Here is an 18534-nt window from a genome sequence, read left to right as displayed (position 1 = left end):
TTCCAACCACACACAAGTTCTTTGCATTTCAGTAAACCCCTCAGGCGTCTGCCACCTTCAGCTCTCTCGGCTTCTTGGGTTTCTGTCTATGTGTCTTCTGTTTGCATCATGTGTCCTCTTGGTTGCTATGCTTTATAAAATTGGCTGACCCACACCAGTTACCCCACACCTCTGATTATGAAATTATTCTTCTGGTTGATTTTTTTTTATCTCAAAGTTGTTACCACAAAAGACATTCATTCACTACAAATATTTCATGGCTCTGGATTTCTTTTCCATCTCCTACTGATGAATTGTTCCTATATTGACTCCATCTTGACACCTTTTGTGGTTGAAATCCGTAGCCTTCCATTATCTAGTGAGCCAGCTTTGGAAATCCCCTGTGAGGCTTTCCATCCCTGCATCCCAGAGTAGGATTGCCAGGGTACGAAAGCCTTTCTTACTAAAAAGAAGTGCTGACTTGCAAGAGGTTTGCTGTTAGGTATCTCGGGGCTGTGGCTGGTCCATGGATAAGCTGACCTGGCATGGTACTTGTTCTTCCAATGTCTAGGCAGGTAATGAAACACCCAAATGGCTGGAAGTGTAACCAGTTTCTTCATTTACACTGTTTGTGGCTCTTGTTTGGGTTGTTCGGGTGGAATTTTTTCCCATTAGTATATTTTAGAGTCACTCTTAAAGCTAGCTTTTCGAAGATAACTTGCTGTTTTATTGTTTACCTCTAGTTGTTAATTTAGTGACTGAGGGAAAAATGGAGCCATTATGGAACAAAAAGGCTCTGCCTGGCGTATAAGTAATAACTCTCCTACACAGAATGGATCTGCCTGGAAGGGAAATGCTCGGCTGTTACTCCTTTAGTTCAAATATAGAGTAGTCACCAGGGAAGCTGGGAGACCCAGGTGCTAGTTTTAACATTGCCTCTACTATGAGGTTTTATTTATTACTTGGCATGGAGTCTACATATTTGTTTGGACATTAAATGGCAATAGAATATAAATATCACCTTCCTAATATCTGCATTTCTTTTTATTTCCAGTCAAAATGACATCATGTCACACGACCATTAAAAAAAGGAAATTAAAACCCCAGAAATGTGTTGAAACCCCTTTGCGAGTTACTAAGCCCCAAAAGCCACTCACTCCACAAGCTCTGGTCTGAGTAGCACCCATAGCACTTCCCAGGTGTGTTTGGGACACAGTTCTCCAGCCCTGTCTCCACTGTTTCCAGGAACTCATGTTCTAGAAGCTAAAAGATGACAGGAAAGGAGTGATTTCTTTGAAAGGGAACAAAGAAAAGCAAAGAGAAAAAAAAAATCTCACAACTGGAGATGCACCATTTAAGATTTAACCAGTGAACACCTTGAAAGAGAATTCTTTACTTGATTTATTTGTGAAGTGGATTTCCAAAACAAGCAAGCAAACAAACAAACAAAAAACAAAACCAAAAAGCAAAAACCCAAACAAACCAAAACTCACAAAACCACATGTACATTTGTCTGGAACTGGTTCATTACTAGATGTTTTACTCTGTAGACTCTAATTGCAATGCCTACATTTTTTCGGCCTATAGTGTCTCATATGCCTCTGGACACGGCTGCAATGGCTCTGCATAAATGAGAGCTCTGCTGTCTGGAATCATCTAAGCTGATACTCACTAGGAGAGAGGCCTCATAAAGAAGTTGAAAATGGAGAGTTACAGGTTTCCTTTAAAAGAGTTTGAGCTGATGATTCTGGGAAGAAACCTAAAGGTGTTGTAAATAGCCCCAGTGCAGGCAGAAGAGATGGTGTGGTATTTTTAACTATTTAATTAACTGGGTTTTTTTTCCCAAAAGAAATAACTTTGCTGCAGATGACATGAGAACCATGGCTGTAGAGTGTGCTCTCCCTTCTAGTGTCCATCCCCACATCATGGCCTGGATATGAGGGTTCCCTGACATCCTAGGCATTGCTTCCACCCAGCAACCTGGAGGTCCCAATTGGACCCCTTGAATTTGTCTTTGTGTGTTTGCAAGAAAGGCTTGCCTTAGCATGCTGCACGCAGCTCTATGACAATACATATAATCAAGAAATGTATATCTAACACAACAGTGGTTCTCAACCTCCTAATGCTGTGACCCTTTAATATAGCGCCTCATGGTGTGGTGACACCCAACAACAAAGTTATTTTTTGTGGCTACTTCATAACTGTAATTTTTCTACTGTTATGGATTTTATTGTAAGTGTCTGATATCTGCTAGGTAACCCTCGTGAAAGTCATTGGACCTTAAAAAGAGTCATGGCACATAGGCTGAGAACTGCTATACTCTGAAATAAGTTGGTAGAGGTTGGAGGAAGACACCTCAATTCAATCATATTTCACCAGGAACCTGGTAGCCTCTATGTCATCCTTTATGAGAAGTTGTCCACAGTGGTTACTATGAGGAAGACAAGGCAATAGACTTTGGAATCAGAGAGTAACCCTAACTAAGAAAGACTTAGCTGACTCTAAAATCAAAGTTCTTCATTGGTCCTTTTGGGTTGTATGCTCTTTGGCAGAATGTTTACATTTAAAGGCTGAAGATGTTGTCACACAAACAGCTAAGTCCTACAAATGGGTTTGATCATCACTGCAAATAAACAACAACTTGCAACCTCTAAAGAAATGCATCCACCAGTCCCATTTTATTCAGGGGGTGTAAACACTGAGCCATTTCTGTTTGGGACAAGAGACTTTTTTTTTTTTCTTCACAAGTCTCTCTTGCTGTCATCCTTACCTGATTGTGGGGTGCCAGCATCTGCCATCCTTGTCAGAGTGGGACTGAGATGCTTGGAAGCAGGGTCGAGGGACCACTTTTCTAGTCCCAGCCCGTGCTCTGCAGCTTACAGCTTCCTCTGTTTTTGCTCCTTCAACTTAAGTTGTCCATGCCTCTTTATGTGGTTAATTACGCTCAATTAAGCTGCTTTGGTTTTTTCTTTCTCTACCAGATTCTTGGAATTGTCCCAAGTGTGAGGGGGAACAATTGATTAGTCCTATTTCTGCCACTGCCCCTGAGCTCTGCACTTGAGTACAGTGAGGTCACTTTGTTGAAGAATTAACTTTATATTGCATTCTTGCAGGGTGGATACGTGTCCCTAAGGTGCCACTACCCCTGCTGATGAAATAAATATGCCTTCTTTATGATTCTCCCCCATTACCCTCTCTGTTGATTTTCTGAGAGTTTATGTATAGTCACATATTTATACAACTGGGCAAAAGTGTACTACTTATTTTTCTTATGGTCTGTAATAACCCATGCAAGGTTATTAAAGGTATACAGATCCCTTTTAAGGCATAGTTTCTTATGTCATTACTTTATACAAGCAGGTCAGATTCCATCTCAGCAACAATCTTCTGCTCTTAACCTTTTTCTCTGATTTAAAAATAATACATGCTTATTGTGCAGGGGGCAAAAATGAAAACAGAAAATGTGCAGGTCAAGTATGAGGGGAAAAAGCTTCTCAGGAACCATGAGCTTTAGAAACAACTAATACTTGTCAGTCTACATACAGGCAGTGTTGTTTATTATACACATAGGTAGATAGGTAGATTCATTCATTCATTCATTAAAAAGTCACCACGATAGGGGCTGGAGACATTACCTAGTGTCTAAGAGCACTTGATACTCTTGCAGAGGATCCAGATTTGGTTCCCAGCATGCTCATGGTGGCTCACAACCTCTTGTAAGTCAAGTACCAGTAGATCCAGTTTTACCCTTTTAGACTCCTTGGGTACCAGACACATGCAGTATTCACATATACACATTTTAAAAATGTGAATCTTGAAAAGTCGCCATATTAAATATATATCCCTGTAGTCTTTTTAGCCTAACACTAGAAATGTCCTTAAGTTGGTGTTTGTCCTATGACATTGATTCTGAGACTGAGAAATGTTTAGTTCTACAGAACACTCCGAACTGTCTGCTTTGCAGTGCATTGAACTTAATTCCATTTCCTCTTCCCAAATAGTTCATCTCTTTTCTGTGGAGAGAGTTGTGTATGTTTAAAAACTGACAAAACTATTGATCTTTATTAACAAATCTCTCCAACACATGAATTTTTCCCCTACTCAGAGCACACAGAGAAGTCAGCAGGGTCCTTCGAGTTTGGAGGAGGCTTGCATGGCTTTATTGTTAACATGGTCCATAGTGTCGGATCATTCCACTGTAATATTCAACACTGGAGTGTAGGTCAGCATACATAAAAATGAGCAGGGAGCCAATCCCTTCACTGTGGCTCACTATTTAAAATACCTCCTCTGTCATGGATTATGTCCTTAGCATAGATGCTTATTTTTGTTTGAGTAATAAGTTTAATATGTCTAATCCAATTACTCTTCATGGCAACAGAATGGCTTCTCAGCTCTTTTGCTATTAGTTCCATATGATATTGAATTGGTTCTTTTAATTGCTGATATTAAGTGTCCATCATTCTGCAGTGAGTTGGCCTTACAGACAGAAAAATCACATCCGCCACCAACCCCAGTATAAAAGCTTTTCAATGGACAGTATGGGTTTCTTGACACAGTAGGAATTCATTATGTAAATAAGGAAATGGGCGGATCCACACTTCTCCTGTTATTGGTGGCTTAGATTGAAAAGGTAAAAATTGTAGGATTCGGAATTATGTTTTCAGGGGCTGAAGTGATACCCTTGATTGTCTAAAGCTAGTGTTTATGGCTAAACATTTTGCTGACAATTAGAATTATGGTTGAGGGTTGAATGGTATCTAACGTACCCGCCCAACTCCCTACCCCATGCTCACTCCTGACTCTCTGATGCATATCTTGATTAAATAACTTTTATAACTAACACCTTCTCTGCATAAAGAACTCCGTGACTTTTTCCTCTACAAGTCACTTTGAAGAAAGAATTCTTCTCAAAGGCTTAGAAAGCATTCATAAAATGAAAGACCTGTATTTTGAAAAGTCATCATGCCTGTATTTTGCAAAGTGGGCCAGTCAGTTTGGGTTGGTATACCAATTGCTTCCATTAACCTTGGGACCTATTTGAATTTAATACAGTTTTTTTTTTTTTTTTTTTTAAGGTAGTAGGAATCTTACTTTTAAAATTTAGGTTAATGGAAATGCATTTTAAGTAAAGAATGTGGCAACTTGTGTTTTTGTTTGTTTGTTTGTTTTTTGTTTTTTTTTTTTTAAATAGATAAAATGTTAGGGCTGCAGAGACTGCCTAGTACATGTGCCTCGACTCATACACTAGAACAGAGAGATTCGCTACACCTGGCGTAATTTTCACTAATTTCCGCAAGAGACAGATTGAAAGTTTACTGTTTGCAGGGGGAGGAGGAGGGGGCAGTTACCCAAATCTCATCTTTGCAAAAATGATTATATCATCCAAAATGAAACCGGAGCTCTACTAGTGACCTCAGTGGGCACTCTAGTTTAGGAGGGGGCAATCTTTTAAATAAAGTTACTTGAAGTTCATTCTGCCTTAAAACATACAAGTGAAGCAAAAGTACTTCCCCTGATTTATGTGTCTTTGGGAGAAATAGTTACTGGCGTTTTACTAACCTATGTAAAACAATGTACTTTTGTAAATGGATTTCTGGCCACTTTATTCAGCTACCCCCACCCCCCTTTCTTACATAAAAAAGTAAGCACTGTCAATCAAGGAATTTTAAGGTTTATTTCCTCTTTAGCAATGATTGATAGCCTTTTAGATTTACAAGTTGACAAGTTAAAGGGTTCTATTGGTATAATTATGCTCTAAATTCACAGTCTTTCAATTTAAATGTCCTTTTAAAACCAAGAGATTATCATACCTGTATTTTGAAAAGTGGGCCAGTCAGTTTGGGTTGGTATACAAATTGCTTCCATTAGCCTTGGGACCTATTTGAATTTAATACAGTTTTTAAAAGTTAGTAGGAATCTTACTTTTAAAATTTAGGTTAATGGAAATGCATTTTAAGTAAAGAATGTGGCAACATTCTTTTTTTTTTTTTTTTTAATGTATAGATAAAATGTTAGGGCTGCAGAGACTGTCTTTTTATTCAGCAAGGAAGAAAATATGCAGAAAATGCCTTAAACTAGAAAAGAAAAGCAATTGCACAGTAAAATAAAATAAACTCCTACTTCCTACTTATGGCTCTGGGTACTGGGACTATGGCTAGAGGAGGGTCTCGCCATCTTTCATACCTTCTTGGACTAGATAGGCTCAAAATGGTTTGTGTGCTAGGAAGGAATTCTGAAAGTGATAGCATAGACTCTGGTTTCTATTTGGTCTAGCTTAAGGGAGTGTGTCCAATAGAACACAATGAGGTCCATTGTCTCCAAATGTTATTATTGTAGTTGGGTCTCTGAGTCTTTCAGTAAATCATTCTTAGAGACTCAGCTAGGCTATGCTAATACTCCACAGAAGTTGGTCTCTTTCAAATAATATCATTGCTGTGAGTAGGTCTGTCGATTAAGAGGGGAAGGTTTTGAGTCATGGGCATGTTCAATGCTTGTCTCTGCAGATGCTCTCCAGGGTTTAGGAGACAGACCTCTTACTCCACTCTGCCCACCACTATCTTCATTGCAGAGAAGATGCTGAGATTCTATCCACTGAGCTCTGCAGGAGACTTTACACATATCTGTGTGGTCCACTGTTACTTCAAATATATAGACAAGCTCTTGACTTTTCCCCCAGCTCTGCAATGGGGTGAATCCTAAAACCTTGTGACAAGCTTCATTTTAGTTTTTATTTAGGATCATATTAAAGATGTAGAATTTGGCCCTGGGGGCTGTGTTCTGAAACTCCCTTCTCTCTGTCTACCAATGTTTCTTCAAGAGGATCAGTTCCCTCCATAGTAAATAAAATAGTGGAAATGCCACGAGAGACTAAAGAGTATCTATTAAATGTTAAGAGTTATGTCTACACCATCTGTGCTGCAAATAATACTTCATTTCCCAAAATGTTTAAACCTTGTGACTTTTTCCTTACAGCACTCAATGAACCCACCATCGACTATGGTTTCCAGAGGTTACAGAAGGTCATCCCCCGGCATCCTGGTGACCCAGAGCGCTTGCCGAAGGTCAGAATCCCCCCTCTTTGGGACATGGCTTCTAGAAATTTGGATTTGAGAATGGCAAAATACCCTCTTGGATAAGACAAAAAAAATACTTCATAGATAACCAACTCATCTTGGTACATTGTGTGTCATGATAAAAGTAGCAAGTGCTTTGGGATAGGTGCTGGTGTGTGTATTTTCATATATATCATGTTACCTTAATTTCAGTAACTCTGTATGTTGGTACTATTTTCACTACTATTTTAGGAAAGAAAATAACGAAGCAGAGAGAGGTCAGACAATTTGTTCAAGGTCACACAGCATGTACCTTGCTGAGATTTAACTGTACTCAGCCTGGGTCTAGAGTCTGGCCTAATCTATCAGTATGCCATATTGATTCTCAAGAAGAAAAAGAAAGCTGGATTTTTTTTCTGCTCAACCAGCTGTACCCTCTGGTGAGGGGATAAAGGGCTCTAAGCAAAATGTATTGGTAGATCTGGTAGAAAGAGCTGGAAAGAAAATAGATTTAGATGCTTTGGTCAAATAAGACAACATCTTTTCTGATAAGACATCTTCCTTACTTAAAAAATTAAATCCAAAGGTGTGAGAGATAAACTGGAAAAATCAAGATAACAATCATGTTGTTGTCAATGCAGAAATTGGAGATCAAGTCTTGGTGTGACTGCTATGTGCCCCCTCTGGGAGGTAATCCCAACCCAACTGTGGACCTAAGAGACCAGGGGTTTGGATGGGAGGGAGAATCAGATGCCATTGATCATGTCTAAAAATGGGAGATGCACCAAACAGAAGTTCCTGAAAAATGGCCTCAACAGAGACAACAATTAAAGAGGTTCAGAGTATAGAGCCAGGCTAGCTGTCATGACTAATTGACAGAAAACCAATGTTTTATTCATGACATGGTCTAATGCCATCACCTTAACTGAATGGATGGAAGGGTTTTTTCCCTTACTACAATCTACAGGTGTGTGATGTCTAGATCTGTATATACTCATAAAAGAATTTTTTTTTTAAAAAAAAAATCAAAGCTATTATCCTTCTTGCTTAGGACCTTTTCAAAGGACAAGGACATGGTCAAATTCTCCCTGTATGGGGTTGTACTTATCAGGGAAGGTCCTATCTACCATGCTGTTGTCCCCCAGGGCTATGGCAGGGATATGAGGAACAGGGTGAGTGGGTGTGATACCCACCAACACTGAAGAGAGGAGGGGCTGTTTGTACTGATAGAAAGTTCTGAAATGCACTTCTTCTAGGGAAGGGATAATATGGTCGTGTTTACATCACTGTCTTTAAATGGCCTCTGCCTCGTTTCCTTTGTCCTGTCTTATTCTTGGTTCACTGTGAAAAGCCTATGAGTGACAGTAGACAGCTACATCTTTCCAGGGCATAGGTGTCCTGTGAAAAGAATAAATTGTAGATACCTCTGTCCAGCAGGAAGATAGCTTCTGTGCATTTCTTGTGCAGCACTCTGATAACTTAATAAACAATGCCAGACATGATGTGTGTCTACATAGAGAGATGGCCATACTCTTTGTATGGTAGAACCGAGACATGGGTACAATGACAACTTTTCCTGCCATTCCCATTTAAGTAGTGACTTCACTTTCATCTAGATTTTAGGTTAGCATTTCATCCCTAGGCTCTCCAGAGTTGAGACCATAGCCTGGAAGTTCAGATTGGAACTTCCAATTAAAACCTAGTCCTCAGTCACTTGTTAGCCATGTGACCTGTGTTGAAAGCCTTCCTTCCCTGTACTTGCTTCAGTGTTCCCATCTGTCAAGTGGGAGCAGTGATACTTCCTGCTTTCTCCTGTCCCTCGGCACATGACAGAGGGTAACTCTGGTTGTGTGTCAGTTGAATAAAAGTGGTAGCAGGAAATTCCCATTTCCTGAGCAATTAAATATATGCTCTGTTCCCTGTGCCTCGGTTTCTTCATCTACGAAATGGGGATAGTAGGATTGCATAAGGATGGAAATAGGAGCCAAGTTTAGTTAAATGGTTGAGATCTAAAGAAACCAGGCACTACTTGTGTTTGTGTTTTGTTTTTCATAAGGATAGGAGAGAAATCAGAGTATAAGGTAGAGTTTTGTATACTTAAAGGTATTTTAACATTGCACATTGGATTTTTAAAATGTTGGATAACTAGCTCAGGCACATGCCACTTTGTCCCCAGGGGCCTTTGGGTGAACCACTCAGCCTTTTCTTCCTGGATTTGGGAGGGGCAATCAAGGACACAATGGCTATGTGTGTGTTAAGGAAACACTGCAGCTTGCTTCCAGCTACTCCAACTGTGGAAGAACTGTGGCCAGAGGAGCCCACCCCAGGAAGCACTCCCTGTGACTCAGGGCAGACTGGCTGTCCTCTTGGCTCTGCGCATTAAGGTGGAGCAAGAGTTCAAGGGCAGGGTCAGGAAGTGGCGGATGGAGCCAGCACAAGGTATTCCTGTGGACTTGAGAGAGATTTATACTCCTACTATCCATTGTTAGGGCCGTAGGAAGGGCCTCCTCTGCCTTCCTCAGACTCACGGCCAGTGTTTGTCAAACAGGGGTGTTTCAGTGAGCTGCGGACCACACACCTTAAAAAACAAACCCCACTTTATTAAACCCATGTGTTTGTGAATAGACAAAGCTAGATTCATACAACCACCCACATATTCTGTCAAATGAAACTGCTCCAAAGACCATGCAGACAGCTTTCCATAATAATATGCCTTTGTATATAGGCTTGCACTTTTTCAAACAAGGAGGACATGCTTTGTTTTACTGGATCCCCTCTTGTGAAAGAAGTTGGAAAAATAGACATACTCTCTCCTCATCTTCCCCATTTACCAAACAGGGAAACAGGAGCAAGCAGACTCTTTGTAAATCATTTCATGTCTGAGAGGCACTATAATTACACTAACCCTCCCTGGTCAGGGCTTTCATTTCTTTTATTTGCACATAAAGAAGAGCAGGCTAAGGTCTTTAAAATATACATAGTATTCTATCCCGTCTCCCTGAGGAGTGAACCTTCTTCTCTGGGTCCATATGACTTTGGGAACTTCTCCAACAGGGGTCCAGGTTGAATTCTTATAAAGTAGAGGTGGGGAGGGAATGAGGTTGTGGCCAATCAGAAGCTGAGATGCTAATTGCTTCGGTGGTGATTCCACACAAACTTGGAGCAAGGAGCTCCCTCAGCTTCGGAAGCCAAAAGTAGAATCTCCATTTTTGGAGGGGGGGAAATGGGAGAATGGGGAATTTTTTTTGTAGTTTGCTGCTTGTCTTCATACGCAGCCTATGATCTTCAGCCCACAGGCAGTGCAAGCAGGCCGTGAGCCTAGCCAGCATCCTGCACATTGGCTACGACTCTTTGGGAAGCCAGGACTGTGTGTTTCACGCCTATTGCAAGTCTAGCGCTGCTTGATGGCATCTGCTGCAGAGCAGAGAGGCCAAGTGAGGCAGCATGCAAGCCAGACACACGAGGAGCTTGGAAGGCAGACCCAGGACTCGGTGCATGGAAGTCTGAGGCCTCAGGTTCCTCCTCTGTGGAACAGCTGTTTCTCAGTGCTGCTAGGAACTAAGGAGATAATACATGCAAAGAGATGTTCCAGGCAGCTGGGGAGTCTCCAGTAAGTGGGGACACTAATCTCTGCGTGACATACATCTCACGTTCCACAGAAGAGGCATTTAGGCTGAGCCCCTGGAGGAGGTCTGTCTGCTGACTTGCTGTGGCATCAGTGCATCACATCAAGTGAGAAAGCTCAAACTTGAACTTGGGTCTATGAATTCAAAACCCTCCCTGTGTCCAGTATGTTAAAAATTCTACTGTTCCTTCAGATCTGGCTATTCAAAACTCAAGTACTTCTGCCTGAAGGCAGTTACCTTCTGCTATCTCTCCCTCAACAGTATCTTTTGCCCATCCCCCTCAGATTCTTGGTAGCTTTTCTTCCTTCCTCCATCAAGAGAGGCTGGCATGGAAATCTGTACCAGGCAAATACCATCTGATTATGAGCTCCAGTCTCCCTTATAGAAAAAAATCAAGCAGTTTGGGAAAAGCAACAAAGGCCACATTTGTGTATTTTGCTTTATGGGGCTGAAAATATCTGGTAAATTGATCCAGTGGGAGTCATAAATACACATTACTTTATCTTGTTCTTCGTGTCCTATACCCCAGAGCCTTGATAGAACAACAGCACTTAATAGACTTAAGAAAGAGTAATTACACTCATTGGTTGTGTGATTTTTCAGCCCTCTCAGCCCTGCCTGACCTTCTAATTTAGCTCACCGTGTCTAACTAATGCATTTATATTCATCTTTTATGAAGCATGGATAGTACAGGATTGACTGTACAGTCTTGCTCAAGCTGTCTGCCCAGGTTCTCCTCTGGTTGGTAGTGAAGGGAGTAGGGGCCATCCATCTCCATACATTTGTATGGATAGACAGCCATAGACATGGCTGGCGGCACTTTTCATCCCTTATGAAACATGATAAAAAGTATTTATTACATTTTTCCTTTAAAGCTTTTATACATTCCAGCGTTATTTACAGCTAAACATGCAGGCAAAAGATGTGAGTGTTTTTTAAAATCATTACTGCTAATGTCTCAGCTTGTCAGAAGTGCTTAAATTCTCCTGCACTTTGTCTAAAAACTTGGTACTGTTGCCTTTTAAGAACAACACATTGAAAGGATCTTGCAAGTCAGATCTGCAAACACTGCTGACAGTCTTTGATGGATGATATTGCAAAATTTGCAAGATGTTTGTCATTTCACACAGCCGACATATTAAGGAATGGATTAAGAAACTCAAAACCCCAATGGGAAACAGTCATTCCCCCCAAAACCCCAGCCAAACCTTGAACCCCCTAGAGTACAACAGAATCTCTCACTCGGCTATCTCTCCCAACTTCCCACCCAGCCATTGGATCCCGATTGTTCACAGAGCATTTTCTCTCACCATATGGTCTCCTCATTACCATATACTAAGAGTCCATATGGGAAACTTGTGAAATGAACTGTATTCATTTTAACTGCCAGATGAGCAGCCTTGTGCTTTGCAAGCCTAGCTTAAGTCATCTGCTGTCTTCGTGTTGTTATGGCAACACGGCGCCAATAAAAAATTCTAATCTACTGTAAGTGATCACAATATTTTAAGTGCTTGCCTATAACTGGCCTCAGAAGGGACACGAGACAGGAGAGCTTCAGTTTTTCCAAAGGCTTACGAAGGTGGTGGTTGATTCCAGCAGGTGTCAGTAAGGGAGCTGGTGAGAGTATGGTATGTTTCCATAGGGCCATGGAGTATGGCTTGTCATGGGGATATAGTGTAGAGGGGTTGGATCTCAGGGCACATGGATCATAGACCCTTTGGATGAATCTAAAAAAAAAAAAAAAACATACTGAGTGTCAAACACTATAGTTGCTCAGATAGACACATGACTGCCGGTACTGGGGAGCCAGCCAGCCATGGGCCATGGATGCCAGTCTAAGTTTGGACTCACTGAGGCAGCAGCAGGTCCTCACGGGAGCCTCTCCTTCATTGCCATTTGAAACTCTCAGACCCCATGAAGCTGCTCTTCTCAAGCCAATGCAGGAATCAGTCATTTCAAGTACTGGGCTAATTAAGAGTACCTTAAAGTAAGCGGAAGTGCCAACCACATCCTAAAGTGTAAATCATTCTTACCTCCAAAGGCTTTGTGATGCGCCGCCTCTCTGCCGCTCTCTTTGTATCGAAAGTGAATGTTTATAGTCTCATTTCATCAGTTCACATTAGCCTCATGCTGAATATTTAAACACAGAACAATTTGAACTCACCATGGAGGAAGTCAGTGACTGCACTTTCATTTGGAACAGCAAGGGCTCATCTAATAATAATTTAGTAAATCAGCCATTTAGTGGCTCAGTTGTGCACTGCATTGTGCCAAAGATTATTCAGTTCAACTGTACACTTGCAAAATTGAAATTCAGAGTCTAGTCACAAGCACTGTTTTTTTCCTGATGTTGTTGTTTCATAGAGAGATGAGACCCCAAAATCACCCTCCCCAAAGACTGTTCATATTTAGCGATCTCTCATACATACAGAGCTGGGGCAAAAATAAAGCTGGGGTTGACTGTGTACAATGTATTCTAATTGTGCTTTTATCGTCTTAGTCTTTATGCACAGACTATCAGTAATTCAGAGCCCGCAGTTGCATCAGTGAAAATACAAATAAGAAATCTTTCCCTAACCACATTGCCTTCTAACAGGAAGCGGGGAGACTGAGGAGCTCAATAAAAGAAAAGCCAGTGTCTTCCAATTCTGCTGTCTCTGTCACCTCTCCGGGCTCCCTTTCCCATCCCCTTCATTTGTTTACTTTCCGAGTTTAAGGAAACTTTATTAACATTACATCTGCAAAAATAAGTAACCTTACTTAACCAAAAGCACAGAAACAAATGCTAGTTTTATGGTCTATCAGGTCCCCAGAGGGGGGAAAAAGCACCCTTGAGTTTGGGTCCAAGAAACATCTTGTCTCTGCATTCTCTTGTCATAGAAAAGCACAAACTATGCAACGCCATCCACTCCCCACCCCCTTCATCTGCCAGATAACTTAGAGGCACATTCCATCTCCCTATTTTGACAATGTGCTTAACTCAGGAACTTGGCTTTCCTTCATACTGTGCGTACTCGTATCTTGGGAGTTGAGCCTAGATCTGGCACTGCTGAAGTTCTGTGTGGATGTGTGCATTTACACACACGTACATGCCTGCGCTTACTTTATCTAGAGAAAGAGGTTGCAGTAGGCTGCAGAGATGACTTAGCACTTGCTGTACAAGTCAGAGTACTGAGTTTACTTAAATATTTAACCCTGCTGTCTGCCTGCTGTCTCACACCCAGGAGACAGAGAGAAGGGATCCCTGGGACCAGTGGGCTAGCTAGAGTAGCCATTTGGCAAACTTCAGGTTCAGCAAGGGACCTGTCCATAAATAAAGGTGAGAGCAATAAGAAAGACACCAGACCTTTTGCCTCCATAGGCACATGCATACCCCTACGTGTGCATACACATACGCTCCATGCGTGCAATTAAAAAAAAATACTTGTAGCTTCACCGATAAGTCACGGGAGCCTCACAAAATAATACTTTTACTTGTTTAGATGGTTTTTATCTTTTGCCGACTTATTTTGCAATCGATTTTTCTGCTTCATACTGGTGTATAGCCTTTTTAAGGATGAGCAGGCAGAGCCCGAGAGGAAAGTTGTGTAGTGGTGGTCAGGTGGTAGCTTCTGCAGTACAAAGCAGAGGCTTCCTATGGCAGCTTATGCAGCCCAGGAGCAGAGGCTTCTCACCCTCTATCTCAACATTGGTCCATTCATGATTGCTTTCAGTGTTTTACAGACACGATTCCATCTCAATCACAACACGGCCGAGTACAAGAATGTGCATTCTTTGCCAAAACGCTTGGTAAAAGAAGGGGGGATTGTCAATATTGTTGGCGAGTGCTTGGTAAGCACTCAGTATGTATAACCGGCTGGAGCAGGCGCTGGCATTGCCCTGTTTTATAGACAAGGAAACAGAGGCATGCGTTCACATGACTTATAAGTAGCACAGTGTGGATTTGAGCCAAGCCCATTGAATGTCATATCCAGGGCCTGAGTCCCTCAGCACCGACTCTGCAAAGGTATTAAATGGAATTCTTAAGAGAGGCGAGTTTTCATGCCAGTTTAAAAATCCCTCAACTCGGTTGGTTGGGGGAGACATGTGGTGGCATTGACCAAGGTTAGCTCACAAATGGCTGAGGTGAAAATGGTAGCAAGAATTAGAGGCTCATACAGAGAATCCAAAGAGAGAATTCCTGGTGTTTGGCTGTTCAGTCTGCGTTAGGGCTCACAGAGTTACCCATCAGCGGAACCCTAGAACTCTCTCAGGTGCTCTTTGACCACGGAGCTCTTGAAGAGAGAAATTTAGTTTAAGCTACCTCATATACACACCCTGTATAAGAAAGGGAAGAGGAGGGGGTAAAGCCATGTCCATCTTCCAGCCATGCGGGATCCTCTTCAAGGCTCAAACTGTAGGAGCACAGGAAAGGTTAGAATTCTTCTTCACCATCTTCAGCCCTGAGTAACATTGCAGTTAAGCATTGGAGTAACAAGTACTGAGTTCCCAGCAGTCTAGAGACACTGTGTGTGTGTGTGTGTGTGTGTGTGTGTGTGTGTGTGTGTGTGTGTCCCCAAGTGCATGTGTGTGTACACATATGCATGTACATCCTTTCATATGTGCATGTGTGTATCCAAGTTAATACAGATGCCCATAAAGGGTAGAGGTATCAGATCTCTGGAGCTAGAGTTATTGAGATGGTTCCTGGAAATTGAAATCCAGTCTTTTACATGAGCAGTACCCACTCTTAACTGTAGAGCCCTGTCTCCATCTTACAAACTACTGGATTTTTTTTTTTTTTTTGCTTATTTATTTATTTTTAATTTTCTGGAGACAGGGTATCATATATCCCAGGCTGGCCTCAAATTTGCTATATAGCAAAAAATGGTCTTTAACTTCTGATCTTCCTGCCCTTTCCTCTGAATTCTGGGATTACAGATACATATCATTGTACCCAGTTATACTTGAGGTCCAAACCCATGGCTTTATGCATGCTAAACAAGAACTCTACAGAGTAAGCCACGTTTCTACCCCAAGGCACTGGATTTTGACTGCAGATTGTACTCAAGACTATCCCTTAAACCTTGGGAAATATAATTCACAGGTGTGATTCACCCAGATATGCATATAATAGCCAGTATTGTTCAATAACTTTACAAAGCCGAAGTGAATAGTATTTTTATCTACTACTTTAGTTTAACATAAATGTAAACACACATGCATTTTGCACACACATCCACATACATAAACTTTACATGCACTTGTGACAGGCATATCATTTGCTCACATTCCAAGGCCTTTTCTTAAGCTCCATATTAATTTCATCTTGCCCTAAGGGGAGGGAAGCCAGGGTCCAAAGACAAAGAGAGACAGAAATAATATTTGGCTTTTTTTGTGTGTGTGCGTCTCTAAAAAGCCTCAGCCTTGGTGACTTAAAGGTGACTTAAAAGATTTTCAAGGGTAATTTTGACTCTAGGCAGCTTTTGTTTCGTGTGCTCACTTTACAACCTACCCCTGAAAAAGGCATCTCTGTCCAGAGTTTTCTCTTTCAGCAGAGCCTTTTATCCTGATCAGAAAGTCGATTTCCAAGGCCACTCGGCAGGACCTAACCCAGAGCGCTGGTCTTAAACCAGCACAATGAATCGCAATGAGAAGAGGCAGCTAGGGGTTGCCAGGTTCAGCTTTGTACCTCAGAGCGGGTCACATCCACAAGGGCACAGATACCATTCTTCCCTGTATGTGTGGCAGGAAGCACCCCAGGCTCCCATTCACCAATTACCATGACACCATTTAGAAGAGAAAGCATAGAGACAAAAAAAAAAAAAAAAAAAAAAAAAAAAAAAAAAAAAAAAAAAAAAAAAAAAAAAAAAAAAAAAGAAAGAAAGAAAAAGAAAGAAAAAAAAAGAAAAAAAAGAGGGAAAACCATTGTCGCGACTCTTCCCAGGAATGCCTGGTTTCACAATTTACACGTAACTGCTGACACCCGAAAAGTCGAACATTTTGGTAAAATGAATCAAGTTGTAATGTTTCTTTTATGAGATTCCCTTGCAGAAAGGGAGGCCTGGCACCTCCTAGAGACCAAGCTACGTTATCCATCATCGGGAAGTCGGCTGTCCTGGCCAGCTTCTCAGAGGTCACACGATCGAACCAGCAGCTCTTACAACTGTATTATTGCTTATGGAACAGTCATTGAGGCACCAGATAAAAATTACCTGGTCTAATAGGCAGGGAACAATTTTCACTCAATAAAATTATAAGCCAAATCATTCATTTCATAACGCTCTGGCTAATTTATTTGTTGACCTTTTAATATCCATAGCTCTTCAGTGGTATTAACTGCAGCTCAGACAAAATCTCTTGTTCATTTCAGTTTCATTGATTTTTCTCCCCATTGAGGCAATAACGGCTGCTTGAAAACAGCCTTTTTCTTTCCACTGTAAAAGTCGATCATGTAAGTTAGGATGTCTTACGTGGATCCAGACATGTTAGCTTACAACAGATTTTAATCTCATATCGTTCAGAAGGCTCCTACACCCCTGATGGTAACAAACAAGCTTTCTGGTATATCTCCAGCCCCACTGGGCAACAACACATAATAAGACACTTGGGAAGTAGGGAAGCTACCATCTAAAGTGAACACAAACTCAACAAAAAGCCAAAACAGAATCACAAGTCTCTCCTGTGTGTTCTCTACACAAGGGTGCTTGGACACTGGTGATAGTAACAGGAGGGTCTTTTTAAAATACATAACACTTGGGAGACCTGAGAGATGGCACAGTGGTTAAGAACAGAATGCCTGTGACTCTTCCAGAGGGCCAAAGTTTGATTCTCAGCACTGACAGCAGGTAGTGCACAGCCTCTCCAGAGGATCTGATGCCCTCTTATCTCACACACACACACACACACACACACACACACACACACACACTCCACACACAGAAATTTTTAAAAATATTTAATGGTTTTATTATGCAAATGGATACAGATTTTGGAATTTGAATGGTATTGCTTTTTAAGATGATAAGTTAACACACCAAAGTATTCTGCAGGGTAGCCATAGGTTCAGGTGAGTATGAATGATGTATGTATGTATGTATGTATGTATGTATGTATGTATGTATTTGGAAGACAAATTGTGTGTGTGTGTGTGTGTGTGTGTATGTGTGTGGTTGCACATGTACATGTTACATATGAAGGCCAAAAGTTGATGGTAGGTGTCTGCTTCACTTTTTAAGTGTTTTTTTATTTTTCAGACAAGGTCCCTCACTGAATTCCCTGCTCCCCAGTTAGCCTTGCTGGTTGACCAGAGAGCCCAAAGGATCTATTCTTCTCTGCTTTCCAAACTTTGGGGTTGTAAGCACACACAACTCCACCTGGCTTATGTAGAGCTTAGGGATTGAACCGGGGTCCTCATGCTGGTGAAGCAAGCTCTTTCCTGACTGAGCCATCATCCCAGCCCCAGCTGAGTCTCCTTATATAATAAAACACTCTGAAGTCTTTAGAGTGCAGAGCTGTAAAATCTAATTGTTACACATTTGGCATTTTATGCGTCCCTGGAAATATCCACTTGCTACCTCCACCTCCTTTGTGCTATTCCTTTCCATTTCAATTTACTCTAAAGTGGTCCTTAGCCATAATGAGAGTGCCCCTTTCAACAGAAACATGCTTAATTATATCCACGCTAAATGTAAGTGACTCTTTGCAGTCACAGGGCTTCTGAGTGAGGAGTGTTAAAGTGTGACACCAAGGGCCTCTAATGATGTGCGGGAAACTCTCTTTCAAGAAGTTTCATATTGCAAGAAAAAAATGAAAAACTGTGGGGAATGTCTCTCCGAGGAGAGGGAGCTGAGCAGTGCCCAAGTGTTGTTTTGGTCTGTCTCACCTGTCTCCTC

At 41.4% G+C, this 18534-nt stretch overlaps 1 protein-coding gene across 11 annotated transcripts in view; it reads left to right on the top strand.

Moving 5' to 3' along the window:
• Ebf1 (EBF transcription factor 1) overlaps nucleotides 1-18534 on the top strand; it is a 387708-nt gene that overhangs the window by 345938 nt on the left and 23236 nt on the right. For all 11 annotated transcript variants that reach the window (XM_076937012.1, XM_034505153.2, XM_076937011.1 and 8 more), the window contains one exon: nucleotides 6955-7043. In XM_076937012.1, coding sequence (XP_076793127.1) covers nucleotides 6955-7043 — 89 coding nt within the window. The remainder of the gene's footprint in view (nucleotides 1-6954; nucleotides 7044-18534) is intronic.

Source organism: Arvicanthis niloticus, chromosome 6 (assembly GCF_011762505.2).
Source record: "Arvicanthis niloticus isolate mArvNil1 chromosome 6, mArvNil1.pat.X, whole genome shotgun sequence".
Classification (NCBI taxonomy): domain Eukaryota; kingdom Metazoa; phylum Chordata; class Mammalia; order Rodentia; family Muridae; genus Arvicanthis; species Arvicanthis niloticus.
The sequence above is the reverse complement of the archived record's forward strand: the minus strand, read 5'-3'. Positions and strand labels throughout refer to the sequence as shown.